At 39.0% G+C, this 27,869-nt stretch overlaps 2 protein-coding genes across 2 annotated transcripts; one reads left to right on the top strand and one right to left on the bottom strand.

Annotated features, from left to right (window-relative positions):
• Positions 1 to 243: 243 nt before the first annotated feature.
• On the top strand, positions 244 to 27,215 carry LOC139724993 (protein ABHD18-like). The gene is made up of 11 exons (XM_071636086.1): positions 244 to 673; positions 1,457 to 1,541; positions 2,645 to 2,745; positions 14,028 to 14,106; positions 17,035 to 17,147; positions 17,867 to 18,005; positions 19,151 to 19,345; positions 21,012 to 21,711; positions 22,104 to 22,297; positions 24,084 to 24,142; positions 26,165 to 27,215. Exons 1-11 carry the CDS (start codon positions 576 to 578, stop codon positions 26,259 to 26,261), a joined length of 1,860 nt encoding a protein of 619 aa, XP_071492187.1. The 5' UTR covers positions 244 to 575; the 3' UTR covers positions 26,262 to 27,215.
• Positions 5,894 to 11,428, bottom strand: LOC139725038 (zinc finger protein 862-like). The gene is made up of 6 exons (XM_071636128.1): positions 10,877 to 11,428; positions 8,774 to 9,397; positions 7,553 to 7,776; positions 7,061 to 7,266; positions 6,537 to 6,651; positions 5,894 to 6,248 (listed from the first exon to the last, which is right to left on the bottom strand). Exons 1-6 carry the CDS (start codon positions 11,426 to 11,428, stop codon positions 5,894 to 5,896), a joined length of 2,076 nt encoding a protein of 691 aa, XP_071492229.1.
• Positions 27,216 to 27,869: the final 654 nt, after the last annotated feature.

Below are 27,869 nucleotides of genomic sequence, written 5' to 3'. Positions count from 1 at the left end.
GGCGCCGCGCCGCGCTGCGCTGGTACGTGCAGCTAGCTGGGAGATGCTATGCTGGGATGCACATGGGATGGATCGCCGTTACCAAAGCTGAAGATCGTAGTTTATAGTGTATACGCACGATCTTTGGTGTTACACAATACCCCTCCGCTAAGAGGAGCTGAGGGTGCGGAGCCTTCTGGCAGGGCGCAGGAAATCAGGGCCAACTAGGGAGTCTTGTCTCGCTGTCATCCCGGTATTATTGACTACTTCTTCTGACAGTTTTGACGAATACTTTAATCCGGGTAACTGTTAGTCTCTTTCCTTAGTCGGGAAGATACTGATGTATACGTAGAAGTAAATGGTTGAGACGCGCAAGTCAATGCAATAGACCGATGCATATGTTTTTGTGTATGGAAACTGACGTGCCTGGATGGGTGGATGTCTTGACCATTGCACTGATTAATAGATTGAGCTAGAGATCTACTTCAAGACTTGTACTTATCAACGCGACGTTCAGTACGCAGCACAATGCATCTGTAATTCTAAACATTGGCCCACTGAATCTGTGATCATTTTGCCGATAAGTATCTGGAGAAATGTATCAAAAAGCGAGTACTTTCGATGTCATTTACCGGAGACTGCTGCTGTCAAAATTCTTCACCCGTGGATGGGGCAGTCCGGCAACTATCAAGCGGTGAGTTCATCAATATAACTAGCCCCTTCACCTTGACCTATATCAGCAACAAACCAAACCATAGCACACCTCATTCCATTTGTGTGCAACTCATTATCTTGACAAGAAAATTATTATTATTATTTTTTAATAAACCGATGTTTAGATTGGGCCGGGTTTCAAACTTGTATAAATCTATCACATCACTCAGGTGGAAAAAACAACATGACGCCGGTACTAACAATTTACTACATAAGATTTGAATCTTGTTTGTGGGAAAATTGAAGGAAGAAACCCAAGCCTCTGGCTAATGACCCACTATGCACTAACCATTACTGCACCATTGAGGAAGACACAATATAAAAACAAAATTTCACTGCAGTTCACCAAGAAATTTTACAGGTCTACAGAACGAATGTGATAGCGCGTATTGATAGCTAGCGCCCAATATTCAACACAATAGGGTGACATAAACAATGATGCTACAAATCAGTGAAGATTGTTATCATATTTTCTCCAAGACCTGGTACTTTGTATGAATTTAGTTTCTGTTCTGTTACCATTACTTCATGGCACTCTTTCTATCAAATTCGAAGCAAATTTTTCTCGCATGAGTTCTATGTCATGACCTGCAGAATCGTTTGCATAGCCAAGAATGCCAGATTCAAGCTTATTCCAAAGTCATTTCGTACATTTATTCAGCCTGTGAGAACCATTATTGTCCAATGTTATTGTTAGTCTTGAGTTGAAGTATGCTCTGGTAATACTGAAGTTGATTTCTGTCTTTATTTCCCTTCATATTAGGCAATTTGACTTTCTACGAGTGTTAGCAGACCGTTCTACCTGCCAGCAACTAGTGGATGAGAACTATCCTGTCAATGTAGACAGTGTAAGTCTGAATGAAATTATGGGCAACCCCTGTTCATGTTAAAATAGATTTTTGACAATTAAATGTAATGTTGATATTTGTGATTGAAAGCCGAATAATTAGTAATAATAATAATGATAATAATAATAATAATGATAATAATAATAATCATGAGAAGAGTACAGTCCAACATAGAGTAAGTTCTGTCAAAGTTTGTTCCAAAATTAGACCAAAAAAAATGGTAAGTGGGAATTTTATGTTGTGTGTGTTTGCAAAAGAGGGATGATTAATCTAGAGGGATAATTAATCTCAGTCACTCTTGCAAATTAGATGCTGCTTCTGTCACTGCCTCATGACACTCCATCGGTTTGCACATAAAATGAAGATATGTATAACCAATCATCCATTTTGTGAATATTAGCAATTATAGCTGTATGCTTGCAATTAGCATGTGGTGCCAAGGAGATAATTTCTTGTGCTTGATTTTATCACAAAAGGGAATTTAGAGAAGTTTTGTGCATGAGAAACTGTGAGACTCTATCACCACACCGAATTTGTTTGCAGAAAAAATTTTGTTTTCGATACATAACATCATATGAAAATTCAAAAGTCAGTAAAGTTCTTATAAATAGCAAATATTTTGAATTGATTTATGGAACTTTTTGGCTCTTCTGTAAATGGGCTATGTTCTTGTATTCATTCAAATCAATGTGAACAAGGGGTGTAGCAATATTGCTTTAGTGCAATTGAGTGAAACTGGCTCAGTTGTTAAGTATCAATCAAGCACATTATTCCTATAAAATTATGATATTCATAATGGCTGCCAACAAAATGTTATTAAATGTGCAAAAAGTTTAGTAGTTGCTTTGTACATGTACTTCCATCTTGAATGTAGGTATGAGAAAGGGTATGGTGATTTGTACTGTTACAACTTTTCTTTCCAAGCAGTAGTCATGATGTTATCTGCACACATGGTACTTGGTCTTCATAATTCATGAGTAGAAATGTCAAAACTAAGACTATTGTATGTATTTTTAGTAATTTCTGTGAATGTGTGTTCTGTAAGCTGTTAACTGCATGAATGTTGCCATTCTCTCTCTCTTTACCTATCTTTACCTATCTAGGATGTTGAAAAGGGCGAGGTGCGGATTTTGGAGGGCCATTTTAGGTCCCCATTCGACAAATATCTTCCAAATGTGATGCCAAGTGAAGTCAAAACAGCAAGGTGAATGCTTTAATTTTCTTAATTTTTAGATGGTTCTTTTTTTTTTTTACAGGGGTGGAATGAATATCATAGCCACTTTTACTCTCTTACAAGTCATACTTCTTTGTTCGATTGTACTCCGTTTTTATCTAGAATCAAATCATGTTAAAAACCTTTCATTCAGAAATGTAATGTGGTGATGTCTTCTGTAGGCCATTGTAGAATGAAAGATTTGAGGCAAAATTTTATCGCGTTGTTGCCTGTGACTTACCCATTCAATATTACAGTACTTATGAAGTTTGTCACGTACATAGATATATGAGATTTGAATTCCTACTCTTGTCCTGTGGTTGTGTCGTGCAAATTGCAAGCATCGTAAATGGCGCTCTATAACTGGAATCATGTTTGATATCATGGCATCTTTAACATCACAATCCAAGCAAAGATGCCCTTTTGTACTTTGTCAAAACAGTCTCATAAAACATAGTGGGACAAGTAAACAAAGAAGTCTGATGTGGGGCTTCTGTGCTGTAACATCCTCGTTACCCCATCTAGGCTTAAAGGCAATTTTGCTGCAGAAATAATCATTTTGTGGTCATTAAATTAGCACCCATGGATTTTGCTGCATATCTTTTAATGGAGAAGGATTACCATCGTAGGCGGAACTAGCTGAAGTTATCAAGTTAACTTTTTGGAAAATAAAAATATGTTGCCAATGTAAAAATTAGATAAGTATATGTATATTGAATAGACAAAAAGGAGGCTTTGGGAAATTCCACTTTGTAAAAGAAACAATTATCTATCAACACCGAAGGTTTCAAATGATTTTTTTTTTTTTTTGCACTCTTCCTATTGGAAAATTTATAGTGAATAATGATGTATGGATCATATAAAAAGATACAACCCCAATGTGTATGAATAAGGGTTCTACTGGAACTTCTCTATTGTTCAAAGTAATAAACCATGTTCACATTCCCCATTATCCAAAATCGTGTTATAATTTAGATGAATTATATTCTCTTGGCACTTGGATATAATCCTGGTCAGAATGAATATGATAATGAAATATTTATTAATGAATAAGTGTACCAATGCATACCTTTCATGTCATTTGTAAACATGCTTGTCCAGGGCTTGACCTTAACTTTTTTTCTAAGAAGCCAGCCGGGCTCCTCAGAGACCTTTTTAGGGAGCCAAATTGAGTTTTAGGGAGCCACGTTTCCCTAAGTCACAATCAGCAGTTATATAACATGCATTTCTCCACAGACACAAGCCTGAGATACCTTGTTCTTAGTCTCTAACGGGTTTTAGCACAGTGACAGTGTGTGTGTGTGTGTGTGTGTGTGCTCGCATGTGTGTGTGATGTGTGTAACTGTTTGTGACTGAGTGTGTGTTTAATTCTTTGTGTGTTTAAGGGTGTGTGATGTGGGGCCCATCATGGTGATTTTAAGAGGAAACATCAACTTCAGCAAGACTACATCAAGCAAGACTTCACCTGCAAGAATCAGAGATAGAACCGGTCCTGTACGATGCAATTTAGGAGCCTGACTGATAACAATACATCAGTTAACAAACAAATATCGATTTGGTCGTATTTTATTCATTCAAGACAACAAACACTTGTTTCATGTCATGACAATGAATGATTGATTTAACTATTCATTTTCAATTTTTTGAGATAATTACTCACGTATTAAAGTCTGTTACACTACAGTCTGTTAGATAAACACACAGTGATTAACTAAGTATGTCAACTCTGTATGTGCCATAGGATGGTTTTAATCGGACATCCCCTGTGTGCCACATTATTCTGATACAGCAAGTTCCAATATAGTCCTGCTTTGGGAAAATATTCTGTGTTTCAAATCTATGTAACTTTCATAAATTTGTGTGGTCCTAGAAATGTAGTGCGCAACAATGTAGAGAAAATGGCAAACTTTGCTTTGATATAAACTGTACTCTCAAATCCAGTAGGAATCACCGCTAGATATTCAATCACCACATAAAAAACAAGCTACATGTGGCAGGAGTGCTTTTATCGTACTCTGGCATCTGGCGATTCATCGTTCAGTTTGGGCAGGTTTGTGGGTTTGAGCAGAATATGCAAACAATGTAACAGTGTAAGAAAGGCATGACTTATTTCCAACAAAATACTGAAATAGATACAAGATATCGAATACTGTTACTACGCCTTTACAACCAAAAGGATTGCACGCAATTACAAAGTCTTAAAATTAAAAACACCCTTATTGTGTGTAGAGAAAATGGCACCCAAACTTTGTTTTGATTAACTGTACTCTCAAATCCAGTAGGGATCACTGCTAGATATTAAATCACCACATAAAAAACAAGCTACATGTGGCAGGAGTGCTTTTGTTGTACTCTGGCATCTGGCGATTCATCAATCAGTTTGGGCGGGTTTGTGGGTTTGAGCAGAATATGCGAACAATGTATCAGTTTAAGAGAGGCATGACTTGTTTCCAACAAAATACTGAAATAGATACAAGATATCGAATAGTGTTACTCCGCCTTCACAACCAAATGGATTGCACGCAATTACAAAGTCTTAAAATTAAAAACACCCTTATTGTGTGTAGAGAAAATGGCGCCAAAAACTTTGCTTTGATTAACTGTACTCTCAAATCCAGTAGGAATCACCGCTAGATATTCAATCATCACATAAAAAACAAGCTACATGTGGCAGGAGTGCTTTCATCGTACTCTGGCATCTGGCGATTCATCGATCAGTTTGGGCGGGTTTGTGGGTTTGAGCAGAATATGCGAACAATGTATCAGTGTAAGAGAGGCATGACTTGTTTCCAACAAAATACTGAAATGGATAGATATCGAATAGTGTTACTCCGCCTTCACAACCTGACAACCAAAAGGATTGCACGAAATTACAAAGTCTTAATTCAAAACACCCTTATCAATTCGGGTATCTTTCCCTTCTTATAAATCACACAATTACAGACAAGGTTTCTTTACAACAAAAATTCCCACAAGATTCACTGGGCAATACACGGTGCAAGGCGATATTCCACAACTTTCAGGTAGTCTTATGAATCCTCTGCTAACAAATCGCTGCAGTGAATGAGTCTAATAATGTGTGTCCCAATCGTAGCTCGACCAACAGGAGACCAATATGTCGATAAGTGTCCCGAACTTTTTAGTCCTGTTCGTCAGATGACTGATCATCCTCAGAATGAGAGGGACTATGATGATGACTGTCGGGGCGCCTTGTCCGTGAACCCCCAGAATGCCACAGACTGATGGCTTGTTCTGGGTCATATTCACTTATGTCCGCAGCGTGTAGCATGATCAGGAGCTGGTCTGTGACCCTGTCGTCACCCATAACGGAGCGTAGATTGGATTTGACGAGATTGAGGCGGCTGAATCCTCGCTCGGCATCCGCGGAACTTGCAGGAACTGACAGCATAAGATCCAAAAGGCAACATATGTTGGGCAGTTGATCACGAAGTGCAGGGATAATGCTGCTCCAATCCTGGCCCTTCTTGCTGTGTCTACAAAGTGACAATTAAAAGGAAAAACTGCATTCTACTTAGCATTTTCTGCATTGCATTTCACCTACCTGGACCATAATGAAATATCTTCCCCAAAAATCATGCGTAAGAACTAAGCTAGTTATCCATTAGCTAAGTTTAAGGTAAAGTGTTTTAAATCAACTACACTGTAGTATTCATTTTAAAATCATTCAGCTATTACATGTAATATATGCTTCACCAAATATGATTTCAACATAATAAATTAATCATGAAAAAGATGTTCAGTGCTAAGCTTACTTGGTGTACATTCTTGCTTTCAGAAGATCCCACTCCACTGCAAGTTTGCCTCTATTGACCCCTGCCCCTTCCAGAGAACTCTTGAAGTGCTCTCCAAGGGTACGTACAGCTTCGTCTCCGAACGCTGAAACGAAATTAAACACAGGAATGTATTTAGTCTTTGTGCACTGCTTGTAAAATTTTGAAGAACTTGTCATCCCACATTAACTCATAATCATCATTGCCTGCCCCTGCCCCCCACACACACACAAACACACAAATACAAACAATCTATAAATCAAAGTGGCAAAACATAAAACTTTGTCAATCTTTTTAACAGCATAAACCAGCAGTCCACAATTTTTAATTGTTCATACATTCTGTTACTGGTGTAGTGAGCTGGATCATGAACAATGACCCCCTCCCTCCCCCCTCCCTACCAAAAAAAGAAAAAAAAAACATTGTGTGTAATCCAGCTCGCTATTCCAGTGCATTCTGTGGAAATTAGTGAGTGATTCAAAATATTTTGCTTTGATTATACACCATTATCTTACCATCTTCATTTTCCTCTGGCCAGAAGTCGAAGCTGGCGATCCTCCATGCATCCAGAACACCCTCATTCATGTCGTTAAATCTGCCAGTAAGACTTGTCTCTAGGCCATCCAACAAATCCCTGATTCCTACTTCGATGTTGACGTCTCTGGTAAGGTCTTCATCTCCAAAGCACCTGTGGAACTCTAGCATGCCTGGTGATGACATCCTAAGCATTAATGGCAGGAACATTGGGAAAGATTTAATTTACTTTAATATCATGTTTGGTATGTTTAATAATCATGTCTGAATTGGTATATTAGTGAAATTGGATTTTACATTGAAATATATATATATATATATTTTCTTTTTTGTGATTTGATTTTTGTAGTGACCAGTCACTTCCTCAACAATTAATTTGGCTTCAGTTTGTGGTGTAATTTCTTTGTTCAAATTTATCACATTTTAAAGTAAAATATGAATATTGTCCAATTCAGTTGTTTCTTAGTACTTACCTGTTCTTGTACTTCCTGAGAGTGACTTGAGAAGCTTCTATCGCAGCTGATACATCTGCCAGTGTCGACACCTGCTTTTGTCCAGTGAGGGACACTTTGGAGAGCACAGTCACTACATCCAGAAGGAAAAGGGAGTACATCAAGACATCTCTGCGTTCCAGCAGCCGGAGATACCCCTTGGCCTTGGCTCTAGCGTCATTGGTGTAACCTGGTTGCACTTCAATCTAAGTAAAAGAACAATCTGATCATTAGTTTATATTACAGACGGGGCATTTTCTTTTGCATGCCTTAAAAGTAACATTGTGTAAATACACTGGTGTATAAAAGAAAATACCATTAACCTTTAGGAAAAGTATAGGACCTAGAATTTCACTTTTGATGGAATTTTAGTGACCGTTAGATTTTTTATTCAATTACAGTATCATAGAGACGAAAATTCCTAGTGTACTTTCAGACCCTAACACTGCTGATATGTGAAATTTATTTACAATTTACAAATTGTACCATACTACACATTCATTACAAATTTTATGCATACTCGTGCAGATTCATAGACCAATATTACTGAATCTGAAGTAAATACTACTGAACTGACTCGGTTCAGTTAGTTTCAGATGGAAACTAACTGGCATAATGCAGTGTTTGGTGCATTTTTCAAATTCTAAGTAATTACTAACTGAGCTTCAGATTTCACAGACATGTCATTCAACAGCCTAAGGGCATTAGTCAAGATGTTTTGTTGTACTGCTGAAGGGCTGCAAATGAGATTACCTGCCTTTGAAATAATGGGGTATAAAAGTTAGATACAGGAAAAAAGTAATCAATGAATTAATGTTTGTTAAATAGACCAATTGTCATTTTGCAGGGAGTCATTTCCTAAATTAGAATGTTGGCGCACATGACAGAGAATTCTAGTAGATTCCATAACTCAAAGGGGTGAACTGAAATAGCAAAGATATCATTTTTTCTCTCTCCATAGCTCATGAATTGATTTAATTGAAATAAAAAAAAATACTCTGATTGAATACAAGTGAAGAGTAGACTGTATACACTATATAAATCTTATGCACTATTAGTATTACTATTTACTTGTATTCAATCAGAGAAGCAATATGTTTACTTTTCAATAAGAATATCACTTAGTTACTAACATGTAGATGATTTGTTTGGCAGTTTAGATCACCCCTTGAGTTAATAGAATCTACTAGAATTCAGACCTACCTGATGGAGATGAGTTACCAGCGCACGATAGCCTTTCACAAGAGTCTTGAGAGCACGCTCCATGTGTGGAAGCCACCTGGTTCCTCCAACTCTGGTAGGGATAGCTATGGGAGCGCCCACTGCTTCAGCAGCCTCCTTGAGAGCACTCCGATTCTTGGAGCTGTACTTGTAGTAGAGGTACAAACTTTGAAGTAGCGTGTTTACATTGTTACACAGGGGTGCCTTTTTCATCGCATCTTTAAAGGCAAGTTCCAAGCGATGAGCGGTGCAATGCACAGCTTGTAGCTCTGGATTCAGTTCTCTGAGTCTTGTTGACACACCATTATTCTTGCCAAGCATGACATTAGCTCCGTCAGAGCCAAAGCCCACCATCTTTCGAGACATACCCTCAGGTGTGATGCCAAGATGGTCGGAGAGAGCACGTATGATGGCATCGGTGATGGACTTGGAGTCTGCTGTGATTACCCCCGTCACAGCAACGAACTCGAGGTGTATTTTGCCATCTTTTGCGTGGCGGAGGTAGACTATCTCATCTTCAGTGACGGATGCATCAGTTGTTCCATCACTGATGACGGAGAAAAAGCTGGATTCCTCAACGCGTTTTTGCATCTTGAGTCTTTCCGCCTTGAAAGAGAATAAAATATAATAATTTTATTAACATTGCAAGACATATTGTGATTTGTCTGTCCAATAGTTACAATCATTCTATAGTGTTAGTAGCTTGACTGATCATCTGGAGGTTAAATTTCAGAATATCTGTTTTTCATACTGGAGGCCACAAGACAAATTGAAAGTTGAGCAGGTGTTTTAAGAGACAATGCATGAATATACACGCTATCGGGAGGGTTTCTGTGATCTCCTGCTGGTTTCCATGCGTTGCGTGTTTGTGGTTGCGAGTGTGTGTGTGTTGGTGTGTGTGTGTGTAAAGCAAAATGTCTTCGGGTAAAGCTTTGCTTTGCCGGTGCTATCATGTTCCGAGATTGTAAAGCCCGAGATTTTAAAGCTCGATGCGCCAAAAACTATCTTGTACACACATATTTTCTTCAGTGCACTCTACAGCTAGCACCGCATGTTGTAAGTGTATACATGCAAGGTGTGTGTGTGCGCGCGCACTGATACATCATGCAGAAAATGAGGTGGGACGGCCGTAGGCAATCTGATGCTGTGATTGGCTTTCTACGTAGGGAATTCCCCATCTTCACACACACGCAGTCATACCGGTAATTAATGTACATGTATACAGAATGTGTCGCATGCACACACAGCATTATGCAGATCATATTCAAGCTTTCCACACACAACACACACCCATACCAGCCACGTACACACCAATCCACAGACGATCTTGACACAATCGCAAGCTATATAGATTTACGAAATTCACCCAAACATCTACAATTAATAAGAAACACATTCTTGATATTGGATTTCATTGGCAAAAAACATCCTCTTACCCATAAAGATGAGCAATTCCCTCACACACATTTACCAAGTTATGAGTATTGATTGAAAGATGATGGGTAGTCCCACATGTGCAAATTAATATCGTTATGTATGGTATTTAATTGCTTTCTTTTTTACCAACTGATTATAACGGGATATCGGCTAGAACGAGGAAAACGGCTCGGCCATCTCGTTATATCGAGTTTCCCTTGGGGTACTACCTCCGGGTAAAGGAGGCGGCCCCATGGGGGAGCTGCGGGATGGAGTGATTGTTTACTTCTAGTCTAGACTAGTACTACAGGATCATAAAAATCTAAAAGTAACTACATTAATGTCGTTGACCTGGGACGTAATCTACCACAGTCACACTCTCACCGCGCACACACAGAGCAAAGAAAACGGTGACACGTAAACAAATCAGCAATCGTCGACAACCGAATATCACGGACCGTATCGCAGAGCGGATTGATACTTTATTATGGTTGCTATCGGCAAGCGTAATTATGCTCTTTAATTTTCAGAGCGATTTGCGCTATCCGTGATTCGCTACCAGTATTCTGTAATTTACCCTCTTCAATTAGCTTTTATTATTTACCATAATCGACATCTATTTCAGCACTAGAAAATATTTCATCTTATCATGTAAAATCTATAACTTACTTTTGCAATGTAGTGGGTGAAGACTTGCGCATATTTGTCCGTTCGGTATGCGGTCCCGATGTCAATGCCCTTGGCCTCATCCAGCTTGCACAACCACACAAAATCGGTGAATGGACGGCACTGTTTTGATATGGCATGTGCATTTCTGAAAAGATGCGTCAGTCGATTGACCACAGTCTCATTCATTTTCCGGATCGCCTTTTCAGCTTGCGATGTTCCGGGAGGCGCATCGTTGGCGGCCTTGATTCTTAAGGCCACACGGTGATTTTCACTTGTTTCATGTTTTTTGACCGCTTCTAGTTTAAGGTTTTTGCAACCTACATAAAACAAATTCTGGCCTCTTCCTCCTACTGCGCCTTTCGTTTGCGTTTCTCTGCATACAGTGCAGAACATAACCTTTTCCTCCTCATTGTACCTCAACCACGTGTGGTCCCTCTCCCACTCCTTTCTGTAATTTCTTACCCTAGCTGTTTGTTCATACTGTCTGTCTTTTTCTGTTCTTCTTTTTTTAGCTTCGAGTTCAGGGTTGGAAACATTCATGTAACGCCACATGTTGTGTAACTGATTGGATCAGTCTGGATCGCTAGCCCATCGATGTCTATCTAGTGTAGTTTGTAGTATGACATGGCCAGGCAAAGACGCTTATTAACAGATAAGACAGGAAAGTGCGCGCTAATCCTGTATGTAAATGGACAACGCGCGGTCCTCATGCGTATTTACGCACATCACATGAGACCACTCAGTTACTTTCAACTTTCAACTTACTAGTACTAGTCACTTCAAAGACAGTGCGTCTCAGGTGATGATGATGTGCGTGTTTGCCTCAGACGCGCTGTCTTTGAAGATGTTGTTTATCTGAAAGCGTCCTTTTGATTGTGAGATCATGGTGTTGCCAAATTTTTACCTCCACGAAATAATCATTACTTTCAAATCTCGATCTTCAAAATAATCCCCTTAATCGAAAAAAAGCTACGACTATAGTTTTTAAATCTTTTTAAGATAATAAAGATACCACTTACCTTTGGAAATGAATGATGTTCCTAGGTGTACTAACTTTGTACTTAGCTCTACATTGTATTTTGTATCTCATGTACATTGTAGTTTCAAAGTTTAAAGTTTGAAAGTTTATTTATTTACTCAACAACCCAAACTCTGGGTATCGCCATTCGGAGCCCAATGAAAAACATATCATAGCACATTATCATATCAATAAATAATAATTGAAAATAACTCTGAAAAGTGTACAAAACGATTATAACAAAGAAAATAATGAAATGCGATTGGTGAAAAGAAAAAAATGTACAGAAATATACAATATATACACGATATATGGTGAAAAAAAAACAAAAAAAAGGAAATATTGAGAGAGAGAGAGAAGGAATATGGAGGTGAAGAGGGAGAGTGAGAAGGACACAACACTGGTGAATTAACAAAAGATATACGAGTGACTTTTGGTTCAGGAAAAAAAAAATAGAAACAAAAAAAAAACCCGCAAAGACATACAAAATTGTATTCATACGCTAAGTGAACAAGAATGAAGGAAATATGGAGACGAGAACGAAAACAAGAAGTAGAGAGATGGAAGAAAGAAGGAGGAGAGAGTGAAAAGACAAAAAAAGTTATGTATCAATTGTAAAGAAGCCACAGCCTGTAAAAAAGGCTTATATGTAGTATTTGCAAAAAGGATAAGAAATACTAGTATTAAGTAATCTAAACATGTGTCATTATATAACTACAAAACTTGGTTAAATTGGAACGGACTGTTTTCTTTTGACAATTATAAAAATTGATCCATCTTCATAGTGTTTGGGTATATCCAGTAATATTTTTGTAATTATTTCTTTCGTAGCCATTTTGTGTCCATCTTTATCGCGCACCTTCGTTTGGGCATGGCCAAAGATCAAAAAGCACACTCTTCGCACGTGCTTAGTCTTGCTCTCGTGGCCATATCGACGATCCACGTGTGCATGCAGCGCGCGCAGTACAACACTGAGCATAGCACTAGTAGAACGCGTGTTCTTTGATTAATCTCGCAAGATCGAGCGGTAGTCTGCATAAGATATGAAATGAGGACGCGCGGCTCGGCGCGGGTATATTATGACTGGGCTAGCGTGTCCGGACTGAAACTTGTGCGCACCACGATCCATTGAGGGGCACCCCTCCCCGATCCCTGAGTGATGCATGCAATCTTGAATGTCACCCCCATATACCAGCGCATACTTGCAAAGGCCTGGCTACTACTGTACATACACCCGATGCAGTGTACTACTGTACGCAGTCGTGGAGCGTACGGAGATTACTGAGTACTAGTATACGAACGGGCCAGCGGCGAATGGCCGGGCGGCCGGCCGGCCAGGCATGGAAAGACGTCACGGTCATACGACTTATCAGTGATGACGAATGTGAGAGAGCCAGTATTTGATGTTTTTACGCTGGTTTTACCTGATTATGTGAGGATATTTTATCAACATTTCGTCAATTAAATGATAATGTGAGTGTGTACTGTGTTGAAACGTGAGGCTTAGACTATACGGCAAAAAAACTTAAGGAGCCAGCCGGGCTTTTTTCATACATTTTTAGGGAGCCCGTAGCGATTCTGGGGAGCCAATGGTCCCCGGGCTCCCGCTAAGGTCGAGCCCTGTTGTCAAGTGTATGAGATGGGGACATGATAAAACTGTAAGGCAACTTCAGTCATCCACACTAAACTCATTCCATTGCTGTGTAAAAACCTAATGCAAATAGTACACCTCACCTTCCATTTGATTCCTTTTTAAATGTACACATATATCAAGTTTTCATGTGTGAATATTTTAATTCTCTTTGGCTCATAACTTGATCAAATATTGAAGAGTCCAAGTTGAGAATTTTGTGATTAAGATACCAGAAGAATGAGGTTGCTGTAGACACTTTTTCAGCTGACATTCGGTGTGTTTGTATTGTATTTCTACACCGACTATCATAGGTTTCAGCTTGTGGTGCCTACTCGTTGGCCAACCCATCGAAAACCTGTCTGTATTCACATGGCTGGCATAATGAAGAGTCCAAGTTGAGAATTTTGTGATTAAGATACCAGAAGAATGAGGTTGTTGTAGACACTTTTTCAGCTGACATTCGGTGTGTTTGTATTGTATTTCTACACCCACTATCATAGGTTTCAGCTTGTGGTGCCTACTCGTTGGCCAACCCATCGAAAACCGGTCTGTATTCACATGGCTGGCACAGGAGATCATGTGAGTAACAACGTGTTGTCACTCAAGTAACCTTTCAGAAAAGGGCAGTGAACCTTGAGATTAAAGGGACTGTACAGTACTGGTTGAGGTGAGGATTCAGCTTGTAACGTTTTGCGAGATATTTAGAACCACTCTGTGAAATGTTAAAGAGCATATAAAAATTCTAAGGGGAATCAAAAGTTTATTTGATGAAAATCGGTTTTGAAATGACTGATATATCTAAAAACAAGGTAAAACAAAGAGATAAAATGAAAGTTGTGGCCTGCCAATTTTATTAGGATCGCTTTTTTGTACTGTATATCTCAGCCATTCCAGGGCCAATTTTCATCAAACAAACGTTGAATCCTTCTTCAAATTACATGCTCTTTCATATTTCATAAGAGGTTTCTCATTATCTCACCAAAAAATTTTATAACCTGAATCCTCACCTCAACCAGTATTGTACAGTCCCTTTAAGGTTATTGCCGTATGATATCTCCAACAGTAGTACAGTTTAGCTGTCTCTTATTGTCCCCGCCGAACGAGTTCGAGCAGGGGACTATGAAACGGGCTCCGTACGTGTGTGTGTCTGTGTGTCGGTGTGTCCGTCTGTCCGTCTGTCTGTGCGTCCGTGTGTGATCAAAATGTTCAAAATGCTACTCCTTCGCCATTTCTAACCCGATTTTGATTCTGTTTGCTTGTTATGATAGCACTACATGGGAGCTTTGAAACTTCTATACAGAATTTCAGTTGTGACCTTTGACCTTGACCTTTGACCTATATTGTACATTTTGCTTCAAAATGCTACTCCTTCGCCATTTCTAACCCGATTTTGATTCCGTTTGCTTTATATGATGGCACTAGGTGAGGGCTTCAAAACTTGTACACAGAATTTTGACCTTTGACTTCTTTGACCTTTGACCTTGATTTTTGACCTATATTGTACATTGCCTACAAAATGCTACTCCTTCGCCATTTCTAACCCGATTTCGATTCCGTTTGCTTTATGTGATGGCACTAGGTGAGGGCTTCAAAACTTCTACACAGAATTTTGACCTTTGACTTCTTTGACCTTTGACCTTGATTTTTTACCTATATTTTACATTTTGCTACAAAATGCTACTCCTTCGCCATTTGTTACCCGATTTAAATTCCGTTTGCTTTAAGTGATGGCACTAAGTGAGGGCTTCAAAATTTCTACACAGAATTTTGACCTTTGACTTCTTTGACCTTTGACCTTGATTTTTGACCTGTATTGTACATTTTGCTACCAAATGCTACTCCTTCGCCATTTCTAACCCGATTTCGATTCCGTTTGCTTTATGTGATGGCACTAGGTGAGGGCTTCAAAACTTCTACACAGAATTTTGACCTTTGACTTCTTTGACCTTTGACCTTGATTTTTTTTTACCTATATTGTACATTGGCTACAAAATGCTACTCCTTCGCCATTTCTAACCCGATTTCGATTTCGTTTGCTTTATGTGATGGCACTAGGTGAGGGCTTCAAAACTTCTACATAGAATTTTGACCCTTGACTTCTTTCACCTTTGACCTTGATCTTTTTACCTATATTGTACATTTTGCTACTAAATGCTACTTCCGGCGGGGACATATTTTACGCAACGCGTAATTTCTACTTTTCCTTGTTTTTGTCTGGTTTCTGGATTTTTTTTCTATCACATCTTCATATGGTTTACAGAATTACATCTTCTTCATGATAACTGAAGATTCTGATGCACTGTGAAATTTGCATGCATATTTTTGCCGTTTGATGTGATTAGAACTGAATGTCATCATATGAGAGAGGACACATTCTTAGCGTGCAACATATCAGTATGGTTGATCATGTTTCTTTGATTTCTGTGGTAATTCTATCATAACGTAATACATAGAACAATTTGCTGATATCATAGACTTACCAAGTGCAGTTATCATGGTAGTAGCTGGTCAAGAACCAATCAATTATATGTTTGGTAGTTATTATGGCTAAAAAAGAAAAAGAAAAAAAAGACCTACTTAAGCATAAAATAGGGCCATGAGCAAACTAAAGGACTAAATGATCAAGAGTTGTTAACCCTAATCAAGCCAGACTTTTTTGGCTTTGCTAGATTTGGAAGGGGCAGATTCCCCCCCCCCCCCCCCCCCTCCAATCTCGGCCATTAGTGGCGCAATCATGATGGAAATGGGCACATAGTTTTATGCAACACTCACATTGTAATCTACAAGAGTGTGTCTTCAGATTTCTCGAAATTATCAATTTCTAATTCTAATTGAATGTGCAAATTAGGCCCAAGATCATATTTAAGCCTGTTAAACATGATAAATGGAATTGTGAGTCTACTTTTTTGGTTGTATATATGTTTTAACATATATTCAACAATTGTACATCATAAAAACTTCAGTAGTCATTTCAGTTCTTATATACTTTTTTTCAGAATTTGCTATGTATTTCTACATTTTTTGACTTTTGTTTTTTCTTTGTTGTTTTCATTGAAAATTGTCGCTGACAACTTTTCTACCATAAGTAGCATAAAGTCAATCAGTCAAAGTGATTAGTAGTAAAAATTGCAAGATCTATATGAGTTTCATGCTGGAGTGCACTGTTTATTACTGGAAAATGTACACAAAATCACAAAATAGTGCTCGTTTTGGGATGACATGCAATTACAAAAATGGGTGTGGCTTCGTAACGGTATGCCCAGATGTTGCGAATTTGGTTTCAAAAGTTGTGCGAGACTTGGAAAATAAAGCCTCACGATGAGACCTTCTCGCGTTGCAGAATTATTGCGCAAATGTCGAAGGGGGCGGATTCTGTCTCTGCCCTATTCAGGCTTAAGACATTGCTCAGACTGTATGTAAATAATCAACAGAGTTATCTTCTACAAGTGCTGAGTGTGACTTTTGTGTTGAAAATCTTACAGCCCATTTGCTCTATTTCCCACACAGTTTTTCTGGAGGCGTCGTACCTTTCTTGCCAGACCCCTCATCAAGGAGTATGGCATCGGATCATTAATCTTGGAAAATCCCTACTATGGATGTAGGAAGCCAAAAGAGCAACTGTAAGTCATTATTGTAGTAAATGTAAATACTGACTTCATCTCCCACCCAATAAAGGAAAAGACAACAAAACAACAACAAAATGAAGTGGGAAAACTGAAGTTTGTGACCTGCAATGGATAATGACATAAGTTTCAATTAGCATGCTGCTTATTAGTAGTAAGAGATTTGCAACTGAAATTCAGGTTTTGAGGTCACATGTCATGTCCTTGTGGAAAGACTTGACTGCACAAAATAATGGAATAATGGCCCATTCTAGGCACAATTCACCACTGCTGTATGATATGTCTCTGGGTAGAATGTGATGCAGTGTAAAGGGGTATGTCACTTGCCTTTGTCATATCAGATCCAGTCACGCCTGTAAATGTGTCCAGTGTTTTCTACACCCTTCAAATTAGGGTTTCACGAGTGAGCTGTTTTTCATCAGATGTGACTTATGATAACAATAAGAATTATGGATCCATAAGCACGCCCCCCTCCTTCCCCGTCCCTCCCAACCACCAACTTGACAGTATTTTAATGTCACAAATGAAAGCAGTATTTGTTTCTGTACTTATGAAGATTTGAATGTGTTGGGCTTCTTTTTTTTTTGGGGGGGGGGGGGAGATGGAGGGGTGTTTTAGAGAGATTGTGGCTTCAAGCTCAAGACTACCAGACTTGTAAGGGATGTGATTCAAAGTTTGCACCCTCTTTCATCTCTCCTACCCATTGTTTCTCCCAGGCGCTCCAGTCTGCGTCATGTGAACGAGCTGTTTGTGATGGGAGGTGGTCTCATCCTAGAAGGGCTGGTCCTGCTACACTGGTGTGAGAGGCAGGGCTTTGGACCCCTAGGCCTCACCGGCATCTCCATGGGAGGACATGTGAGTGACTTATTGTCTTAGCCCGGCCATTACCATCAGTAAACTCTGTGTATACAATGCCTGTGTCATACTGTATATGGCATATATTTTAGCAAATCTAATTTTTCGTGAATCGGGACTTACCAACAATTTCGCAAGTGGTTAAACTCGCCATTGTGGAGTACAGTACTGAACGGAGAAATGTATGTGTGCAAATTCACGAATATCACCTGACTTGCGAAATTTGCAAAAATAAATAGCTTTCCAAATATTTGGCGTATACAGTAGTCAGATATTTGTCACGAGATTATTCATTCCCCTTGAGCTAATAGTGTTGGTAATGACAATGGTAATGGTGTTCACCGTATTATGAATAATGAGCCATAATGGTACTAGTGGTCCATTTGGGGCAATGAAATATATCCTTGCTAATCTGTCCTTTCATTAAAGATACATACTATATATCAATATGTATTTGTGTTTTATTATTAAATATGTTTATTTATTTATTTATATTTATATAAATGAGCACCATCTGAAGTGTAACTTCTGTGGTGAAAGTAATGACAATCGTGCTATACATATTAAAAGTAGATGATTAATCTTAGTAATGTTTTGCAAAGGTAATGAGACAGTAATGTATCCATTAATCTATCCTTCAGTATACTTTATTTAAAATGCATGATACCTTCCTGCTGTGCTTGAGAATATCAGAGCATAAAAGCGAAATGTCCATAGTTCAATGTTTGTAGCAACTCTGAAACTTGCAAGCCACAGTAATATCAACTTAGCCCTACCACAGTATCTTACTTAGTGAAAGTTTCACATTGCTTAGGTGTACTTACATTTGTTCAAATGTGAAAATGAATTAAATGAATAAAAGAATCAGAGGAATGTTAATCATAGTATTACCAGTACAATCATGAGACCAAGAAAACTCTTGGTGCCCATGTTAGATAAGCTAACCAACAAATAACAGTTATCACTCGCTCAAGACTGGTATAGCTGTTAACCTTTGCTCAGGTTGTCCTCAATCTTTTACCTTGACTTTCTGTGCTATTGCTCAGAATGGCAACCTGTGTAGAATTTTAAGATGTGCAATATGAAACTTTAAGACCATGAGACAATTCACTGGTTTTTTTCTCTCCTGTACCCGCCCTCATCAGATGGCCACGCTGACAGCCACCAACTGGCACAAACCAATCCCGCTCATCCCCTGCCTCTCTTGGACCAGTGCCACGCCCGTCTTCACCGAGGGGGTGCTTAGTGGGTCCATCCCTTGGCCCCTGCTGGTCACCCAGTACCTTGGACACACGGAGTACGAAGGGGAGATTATGAAGAAGCTGAGCAAATGCCCAAAGGTAAGAAAGCTTGGTGTGGACATTTTAGCCTACTGTGAGCATTGGTATCATTTTGTCATAGAAAACAAACGCCCCCAACAAACACAAAGAATAGCCTACCAGTATATATTCTTCATTCTGTGTTTGCAACTATATGTATGAAAACATTGCAAGGATGCTTGCCATGTTTGTCGAGGTAGGATACACACATAATAGAACACTGATATTATCCATTATTATCCACACAGAGGATTTTTAGAGCCCAAATACAAGTGTTATTTTTATCAACGCACCACATACCCTCCGACCCACTTAGAAAGTTTGTTGAACTCGACCAATATTTTTTGCTGAGGCGACCAATATTTAAAATATTGGACGGCAAGAGGGGGATTCCCCAAAGTTTTTATAAACTGCACCATGATTGGTTGAGATATATACGAGATGACATGAAATATGAAGAAAAAACTTCTGTGATTGGTCAATCACGAATTAACTAAAATATCGTTCCTTCTAATATTCTGTGTTTATACAAACAAATTTCATATATCAATTAATTGAAATTGTTTTTCATGCAATTTTTCAAAATATCACTTTCATAACAGGAAATAAAATTTAGGTTTGATGAAAACAAGTTGCATTTTTTTTTGTGTGTGGATGCAGGCGGAAGGCGACGATTGACCAGCTCTGCTCAGCGCTACTGCTAGATAGCCCACGCGCGATATACAAATATACATGTAGTCGGCCGCCGCTTGCATTCGCATGCACGATATGCATATTGCAGTTACTGTACGTGTACGTACAAGTAAGTTATGTAAGTACGTGTACAGTAGGACTACAGTACTAGTTGTGGTAGTAGCCTAATGCGATCTTTCATGATCTACGGTAGATGTGACGTGAATTGTTTCTCAGATCTCGGATACAAATACATCTAATTCTGGTCTAAATTAGCTAGATCTCGGTCTAACAGTAACATGACGGCTACCTTGGAGACATAGATCTCTGTTTTATCAGAGACTGAAGTGGATTAACTTGCACTGAAGAGTGTACATGTACAGGTACCATACCCAATGTCAGGATCAAGTACAGTAGGAGACCATTCAGCACTTGGAGACAGAAAGAGTAGGCCTAAGTGAAAACATTCTTTGCTAAAATCCTCTGTAGGATAATAATGGTAATATTGAACGTCCTATTTTCGGTTAATACAAGGAAATATTGGACTCGCTAAGCAAAATATTGGACTCGTCTTCGACTCGTCCAATATTTGTGCATAGCTCGTCCAATATTTCCTTGTATTAATCTCAAGGCCATCCAATATCATATAAATATTTTCATACTCTTATATACTAGAGTTTGCTCATGGGCTTGAATAAAAAAAAAAATGTATCTATGACAGGTTACCTTGCAGGCTCGTGATGTTTAGGAGGAAGCTTTCTATAGAAATTATTGATCGAGTTTCCAAAATGAGCTCTCTGCTCCATCTCTTCAATCTAGTTCTGAAAAGTGGCAGTTTGTATCTATGTATGCCATTTGTCAGCAGTAGTTTACTTTACAGGTATAATCTCACGTCATGCCTTGTTTTATGTACAGTCTCTTGATGTAGATTTTACACTGCATTCCTACAAGATCATTCATATTCATTGTGCCGAAAGTGTAAATATGTTGTGTCTTCATTTTACTCACTCGACAGACTGATGCCTTTAGGATCGGACAAGAGTTTGTGTGGAACTATCCAGAGAGTCTTAAGGACTTGAAAGAAGTCAAACTTGCAAGGAAGTCCACTGCCCAAGGCACAAATGACACCAGTAAATCAGAAATACTACAGGAAATGTCTTCAGCAAGAGTTCAAGAGTGTCTTTCAGGATCAACATCAGGAGCCAAAATGGCTGATGGCGACGCTCAAAGGGATTCAAGAAGGAAGGTGATGGAATGCAAAGAGTCTGAAAGCTCATCAACAGTGAAAAATTTTGAAAGCCTAGACACTGAAGTGCCGTCAGAGTCATTGACCAGTAAGAGTGCAATAGAATTGGAGACCATGGCAAAAGACAGCTTACAGGCAACAATCGTAAAGTCAGTTTGGCAAGAGAGTATCCAAAGCAAGAGTGTGGAGGATCGGGAAGCCAATGTCTCCTCAGCAGACATCCGTAGGCATGACGGTGAGCCAAGCCATTCCGTCAAAGCTGACCACAGCGGCCAAGCTCATGATAGGAGGAAAGGCACGTCGGGCGGTGAGAAGGTGCTTGAAGTCAGATCAGCTGCTACTGAGACCACTATCAAGTCTTTCACAGTTAGCAAAAGCCAAGCTGTCAATGGAACGTCGTCTGTGCACTTACAGCAAAAGATCAAGATCACAAAGAATTACACAGATATAGCCAGAAATTCTTCAAAAGGTATTTGGACACCCTATTGTGATTCTTTCTTATGGCTCTACTTTTATGTGCCTTTATTTCCTCATGTACTTCTATTGCTTTGCTGTTGTAGTCTTCACACGCAAACCTTGTATATAAAATGAAAATTAATATGCTCAAAGAAAGTCATTTTGCTAGAGTTCTGTCTGGACCTATAACTCTTGATCATGAGTTTTCATTCATGCTTGTGCTTTCAATTATAAGTCAATTCCTAACTCTGTGAAATCCTCTAGATGGTTTATTTTCATTCCTGATAAAAGACGAGTAATGCTGATGTTAGGTATATAGCAGTTCCTTGATGTCTGAGGAATAACAAACATATAAGTTGACCTTTTTTTTTTTGTTGTTGTTGTTGTTCCTTGTGTTTTTCCCAGGGATTGGTGACTACAAGGACCTCAAGAAGGAGGCCCTGGAATTCATGCGGGGTGTCATGGACGTGACGACCTTTGTTGGCAATTTCTCTGTTCCGGTAGACCCAAGTCTAGTCATCGTGGTGACCGCCCTGAGGGACGGTTATATCCCCAGGAAGGGTGTCCCAAGTTTGGAGGACCTTTGGCCTGGTGTGGAGGTAAGATGAGAATATCTACCATTTACCACTCCATACCTCTTACCACTCACCACTCCATACCAGTTACCACTTACCATCACTTACCATCACTTACCATCACTTACCATCACTTACCACTCCATACCACTTGCCACCACTTACCACTCCATACCACTTGCCACTCCTTATTACTTGCCACTTACCCCTCCATATCACTTACACTTACTCTTCTCAGCACTTACCACGCCATATCACTTACTACTCCATACCACTTACCACATTCAATACTACTCCATCTGTGTCACTTACCACTTACCACACCATTTGTGCCACTTAACCACTTCATACCACTTACCACTCCATACCACTTACCACTCCATGCCACTCACCACTCCATACCACTTACCATTTGATGCCACTCACCACTCCATACTACTTACCATTTCATGCCACTCACCACTCCATACCACTTGCCACTTTCCACTTCATACTACCCGCCACTTGTTACTCCATACTATACTTGCCACTTACTCCTCCATATCACTTACCACTTTGCATGTACCTCTCCATACCACTTATCTCTTACCACTCCGTACCACTTACCACTCTATACTACTTGCACTTTGTACTACTCCATGCCACTTCTTTAAGTGAAGCATCTACAGTCCAACCTCAGTTATCTGGCCATGTCGGGACTGGCAGGCAACTGGATAAGTGATTTAGCTGAACAAGGGAGATATGCTCAGATATGACACTTTCTCGCACATTCTGCTTGGGGTATACAAACATCAATTTACCAATGCTGTGATTATTTGCTTGGTATTGCCATGTTCTATGATTCGGATGATACAGAAATGAAATGAAACGTGAGTAAGCTATTCCTTTTCATATGTGTGTTTATTTGGTTGATAGTGACCAGGTATGAGATTGAGATCTTGACTCATCAATTTCATACTGCCACTTCATGGTACCACTGCAGTCCACTGCCAGTTGACTAGCGTAGCATCAAATGCCATCGTCTCAAGTACACAAATTTTGCAAATTTTCAAAAGTTTCACCAACAAATCATTCACAGGAATATATAACTCCATGATTATTTGAGATTTGGCACTGGAAATGCCTGAAAAACATGAAGAAAATCTTAAGCCAGTCAACACCTGGATAAGAAAGAAAGATCCGGTAAAGTGATGGCCGGGTAAATTAAGCCGGACTGTATTAATGTTCTCCATCATGCTGGGCCATCATTGTGTATGTGATTACACCACACCGACCTTCTAGGGCATTCATTTTCTCTTAAAAAATGCTTCTTCCATCTAGATGCTCACAATATCTTTCTCCTTTCTTATCCTTTACATTACTTCCCCTCAATTTTTCTTGTCTCTGCTGTCCAGAACAATGTCACTTTTCATTTCTGTACCACTACTCATCTTATGTTCAGCCCAGATGTGAAGAACATTGAGTGCAGCTTCTCATCTGATGAAGAGAGAGGTTTTAGAATAATCCATCTGAGTGTAAGGCACTCGAGTAATGTGAGCAAGCGACATTAAGGGCATTAGTATATGTGAAATTATATCCAATAGTTTGACTGCAATTCAATATTTTTGGTTTTGTTTTAACTTTGATTTTGTCTTGTGTGTTTGTGGTTTTTAACTTCTGTCACTGTTGTTGATGCTACTGGCCGTACAGTGTGATGTAGGCATATCAAAAGATGCGTCATTGTACTGAATGCATCTCAAACAAATGACAGAAATCGGGCAGAATAAAGCCTTGGCCCTATTATCAAAACTGCCTCTTTTTCCCTGCAAAGGTTCGCTATGTTGACTGCGGGCACATTTCAGCCTTCCTCTTCAAACAGACAGAGTTCAGGTAAGAGTTGTCAGAAGAGTATAAACTTTTGACACTTGGACAAATTTGGCTCCTGCACTGCCCATGTATTTTGTTGTGCCATTACATGCTATTTAGTGGCACAGGGTCCATTTTTTGTGACGTTGAATTTACAAATAGTGTACGAAATGCATTATCTTCAGGATAAGCATTGACACATCATGTTTACGCATTAGTCATGCATTGGCATTGAATGCCACGACACATTAGCAGTCGTGGTAATTGTTTTGTTTTTTTCTTGTTTGGTCACATGACTCGTTTCAATTGGTTCCAGTACTTCCGCACTTCTCGGCATATGGCACGCATTAGAAAGGCTACTGGTAATTTGTACATTCATTGCGCATAGCGGGTTCCTTGTAGTTCACAAAAGTTTCATAAAATTTGCCCATTTTTGTCTCGCCCACCGTCGTCCGTCCGTCGTCCGTCACAAATGTTAAAGTTTACCTGCAAGACTCTCTTATGATGCATAACATGGCATCTGTTACAGCAATGGCAGCCACACTTGGGTGATAGAAGCACTAGGGGTATCTTCATGTTATGGTGTTGTCAGAGGTCATGTGATGATGTCAAAGGTCATTTGAGGTCATATATTAAAGAGTATGTGCAAGACTCTCTTTTCTATGTTAAAGTTTACCTGCAAGACTCTCTTTTGACAAATAACTTCACATAAGTTGCTTGGATTACAACCTAACTTGGGTGATAGATGCACTGGGGGTACCTTCATGTTATGGTACTGTTGGAGGTCACAGGATAAGGTCAAAGGTCATTTGAGGTCAAACGTTAAAGTTTACTTGCAAGACTCTCTTATCACATGTAACTCAACACATGTTGCTACAATGGCAATCAAACTTGGGTGATAGATGCACTGGGGGTACCTTCATGTTATAGTGCCGTAAGAGGTCACATGATAAGGTCAAAGGTCATTTGAGGTCATACGTTAAAGTTTACTTGCAAGACTCTCTTATCACACGTAACTCAGCACATGTTGCTACAATGGCAATCAAACTTGGGTGATGGTAGATATCTCTTGGGAAGTTGAAGGTAACCACAAGGTCAAAGGTTACAGACAGGGGTCAACAAACTTTTAGGGCCCAATGTTAAGTTTTTAGGCCGCATTTCGTTTATGGCTCATTTTGATCCCTTTGTCCGTTTGTGACCAAACTTGGATGAAAGATGTCCCTTGGGGAGATGAAGGTCGTCACAAGGTCAAAGGTCACAGACAGGGGTCAACAAACTTTAAGGGCCCAATGTTATGTTTTTAGGGCGCGTTTTGATTGTGGCTCATAGCTTTTGATCCCTATGTCCGTTTGTGACCAAACTTGGACGGTAAATGTCCCTATGGGATTTAAAAGTCATCACAAGGTCAAAGGTCACAGATAGGGGTCAACAAATTTTTAGGGCCCAATGTTAAGTTTTTATGGCGCGTTTCGATTATGGCTCATTACTTTTGATCCCTTTGTCCGTTTGTGACCAAACTTGGATGGTGAATGTCCCTTAGGGTGTTAAAGGTCACCACAAGGTCAAAGGTCATAAGCAGGTCAATTAACTTGTGGGAGTTATAAAAAATATTAATTCCTCGTACGCGAATGGGCGAGACACAATTCGGCGATTGCCTTGTATAATTTAGTTGTGCCCTAATTTTGATAATGTTGAAAATTCTGTCACACATTTCACACATTGACTGCATTTGCCAACATCCTTCTGCTCGTTGCCATGTATGCATTGGTACGAAATTCTACGTGCCAACTTGCAGAAATTTACTATCAGTTTGCAACTCCTTTAACAAAAGCTTAAAATTAGCAAATGTCTGTGTGCTATTTTGCATGTTATTGCAAACAATGAGGTAGCTTTGCAATCTTTTGTAATGCCAGAGTACTTTGATAAATTCTGAATGGTCCAATTACATCTGATTGTTTGTCATTTTCATTTCACAAGGTCAAAGGTCATGATCACAAACTAAAAGCTATATTCGTCATTCATGTCATGTTTGTTTGTTTGTTTCAGGAAAGCCATCAACGATGCCTTCAGCAAGTATCTGGCCAAGTACGATAATGACGACAACTGTGCAAAGAGCAACTCACAGTCAGCAGCAGAAGTATGACGGAGCCTCTAGCAGTATGGTTTTATAGCATCACTCGCTGTATCTAATACAGGTGACCCCCGTTATAACAAAGCCCACAGACTGGCAGTTTTCTTTCGTTATGTCGAAATTTCATCATAGCTTAAAGGGATCGTATAGTTCTGGTTGAGACTTAACTTCAGGTTTTCATCATTTTTTGGTGAGATAGTGAGAAACCTCTTATAAAATATGAAAGAGCATGTAATTCCATGAGGATTTCAACGTTTATTTGATGAAAATTGATTTTGAAATGGCTGAGATATCCAAAACAGAGTGATCCTTATAAAGTGTGGGACCCACACTTTATTACGATCTTTTTGTTTTACTGTTTTTTGAATGTTTTAGCTATTCCAAACCCGATTTTCATCAAATAAACTTTGAATTCCTCTTAAAATGGTATGCTCTGTACTATTTCATAGGTGTTTTCTTGGTATCTTGCAAAAAAGTTAAAGCCCAATTTTCATCTCCACCAATACTGTACCATCCCTTTATTCGTGAAGTATATAAGGATACTGTATACACCATATATTTCGCAAGTCTAATTTTTCGCGAATCGGGACTTCCCAACAATTTCGCTAGTGCTTAAATTCGCGATCGTTGGGTCCTGTACTTAACGGAGAAGTGTTCATGCATACGTCACATTCACATCGGGATCAGAGTCAATATTTTCTTGTGTCTTTAATTTTGCGAATAGCACCTGACTCGCGAAATTTGCGAAAATAAAAACCTCTCGAAATATTTGGCGTATACAGTATATAAATTATATTTCTGGGATCTGAATTTATACTACTTGTATCAGGAATTCGTTACAACGGGAGTGCTCTGTAGTATGTTAATTATATGTGTATATTATCTTTTATGAATGATGACATCTTCAGAACATATGTGGATATGGTATGAAGGACATGAAAGTTTGGCATATGGTCAAGAGCAATTTTGTAGGGACTTTTCAGCAATTTCAAAATCCACTTGAAAATTATGTGTTTTGCAATTTATTTTCATCAATTTTTCCAAACATTTGGTATGATATACATGTACCATTTAGAGAAATGTTATCATTTGCAAATTTCTTTCAGTGACTAATTTTCTTGCCATCCAATACTGAATGCTGCAGGCAAGAATTTGTCAAAAGAAAATCTTCCGTTGTTTCTCGATTGCCTCTGAAATTTTTAATTTTGATTGGAAGTTATAATTTCACATTTGTGTTCCTTGTACGAGAGGGCATCAAACATACGCCTGTAGAGCAATATATGTGTTTATATAGCAGACTACATTGTTGTAGATAGAAACCGACATACTTTTTTGCTTAGAGGTTACAAGGCCTTATTCTCTGAGCACAATAATCTGAACCTGGTGTGACTAATCCACTTGTAATATTTATGGAATGTCGTGAAGCAAACTTCCTTATCGTTGTCCGTTGGTGTACTTCTTTCAGGAAATGTATAAATTTAATATATCTCATGAAAAGCATTTAAATAAATTTACTGTATTATCAATCTACAGGTGATATAATACGATAAGTTCAGGCCATCTACGGAAAAGCAGAAATGATTTTATGTTTGATGGATCGGTCGATCTGAAGCATTCAAT

Source organism: Diadema antillarum, unplaced genomic scaffold (assembly GCF_040938485.1).
Source record: "Diadema antillarum isolate AM-2024a unplaced genomic scaffold, OU_Dant_1.0 seq00000009_RagTag, whole genome shotgun sequence".
NCBI lineage: Eukaryota > Metazoa > Echinodermata > Echinoidea > Diadematoida > Diadematidae > Diadema > Diadema antillarum.
Note: the sequence above shows the minus strand (reverse complement) of the source record. Positions and strands in the feature narration are given on the sequence as shown.

What these genes read in the sequence shown, in the direction of transcription:
- LOC139724993 (XM_071636086.1), top strand. Translation starts at nt 576, where the DNA reads ATGTATCAAAAAGCGAGTACTTTCGATGTCATTTACCGGAGACTGCTG. An exon ending in AGTCCGGCAACTATCAAGCG is followed by an intron (nt 674 to 1,456) that starts GTGAGTTCATCA and finishes CCTTCATATTAG; the next exon opens with GCAATTTGACTTTCTACGAG. An exon ending in TTCAAACAGACAGAGTTCAG is followed by an intron (nt 24,143 to 26,164) that starts GTAAGAGTTGTC and finishes TGTTTGTTTCAG; the next exon opens with GAAAGCCATCAACGATGCCT.
- LOC139725038 (XM_071636128.1), bottom strand. Translation starts at nt 11,428, where the DNA reads ATGTGGCGTTACATGAATGTTTCCAACCCTGAACTCGAAGCTAAAAAA. An exon ending in CTCAGGAAGTACAAGAACAG is followed by an intron (nt 7,267 to 7,552) that starts GTAAGTACTAAG and finishes ATTAATGCTTAG; the next exon opens with GATGTCATCACCAGGCATGC. An exon ending in GATCTTCTGAAAGCAAGAAT is followed by an intron (nt 6,249 to 6,536) that starts GTACACCAAGTA and finishes GTCACTTTGTAG; the next exon opens with ACACAGCAAGAAGGGCCAGG.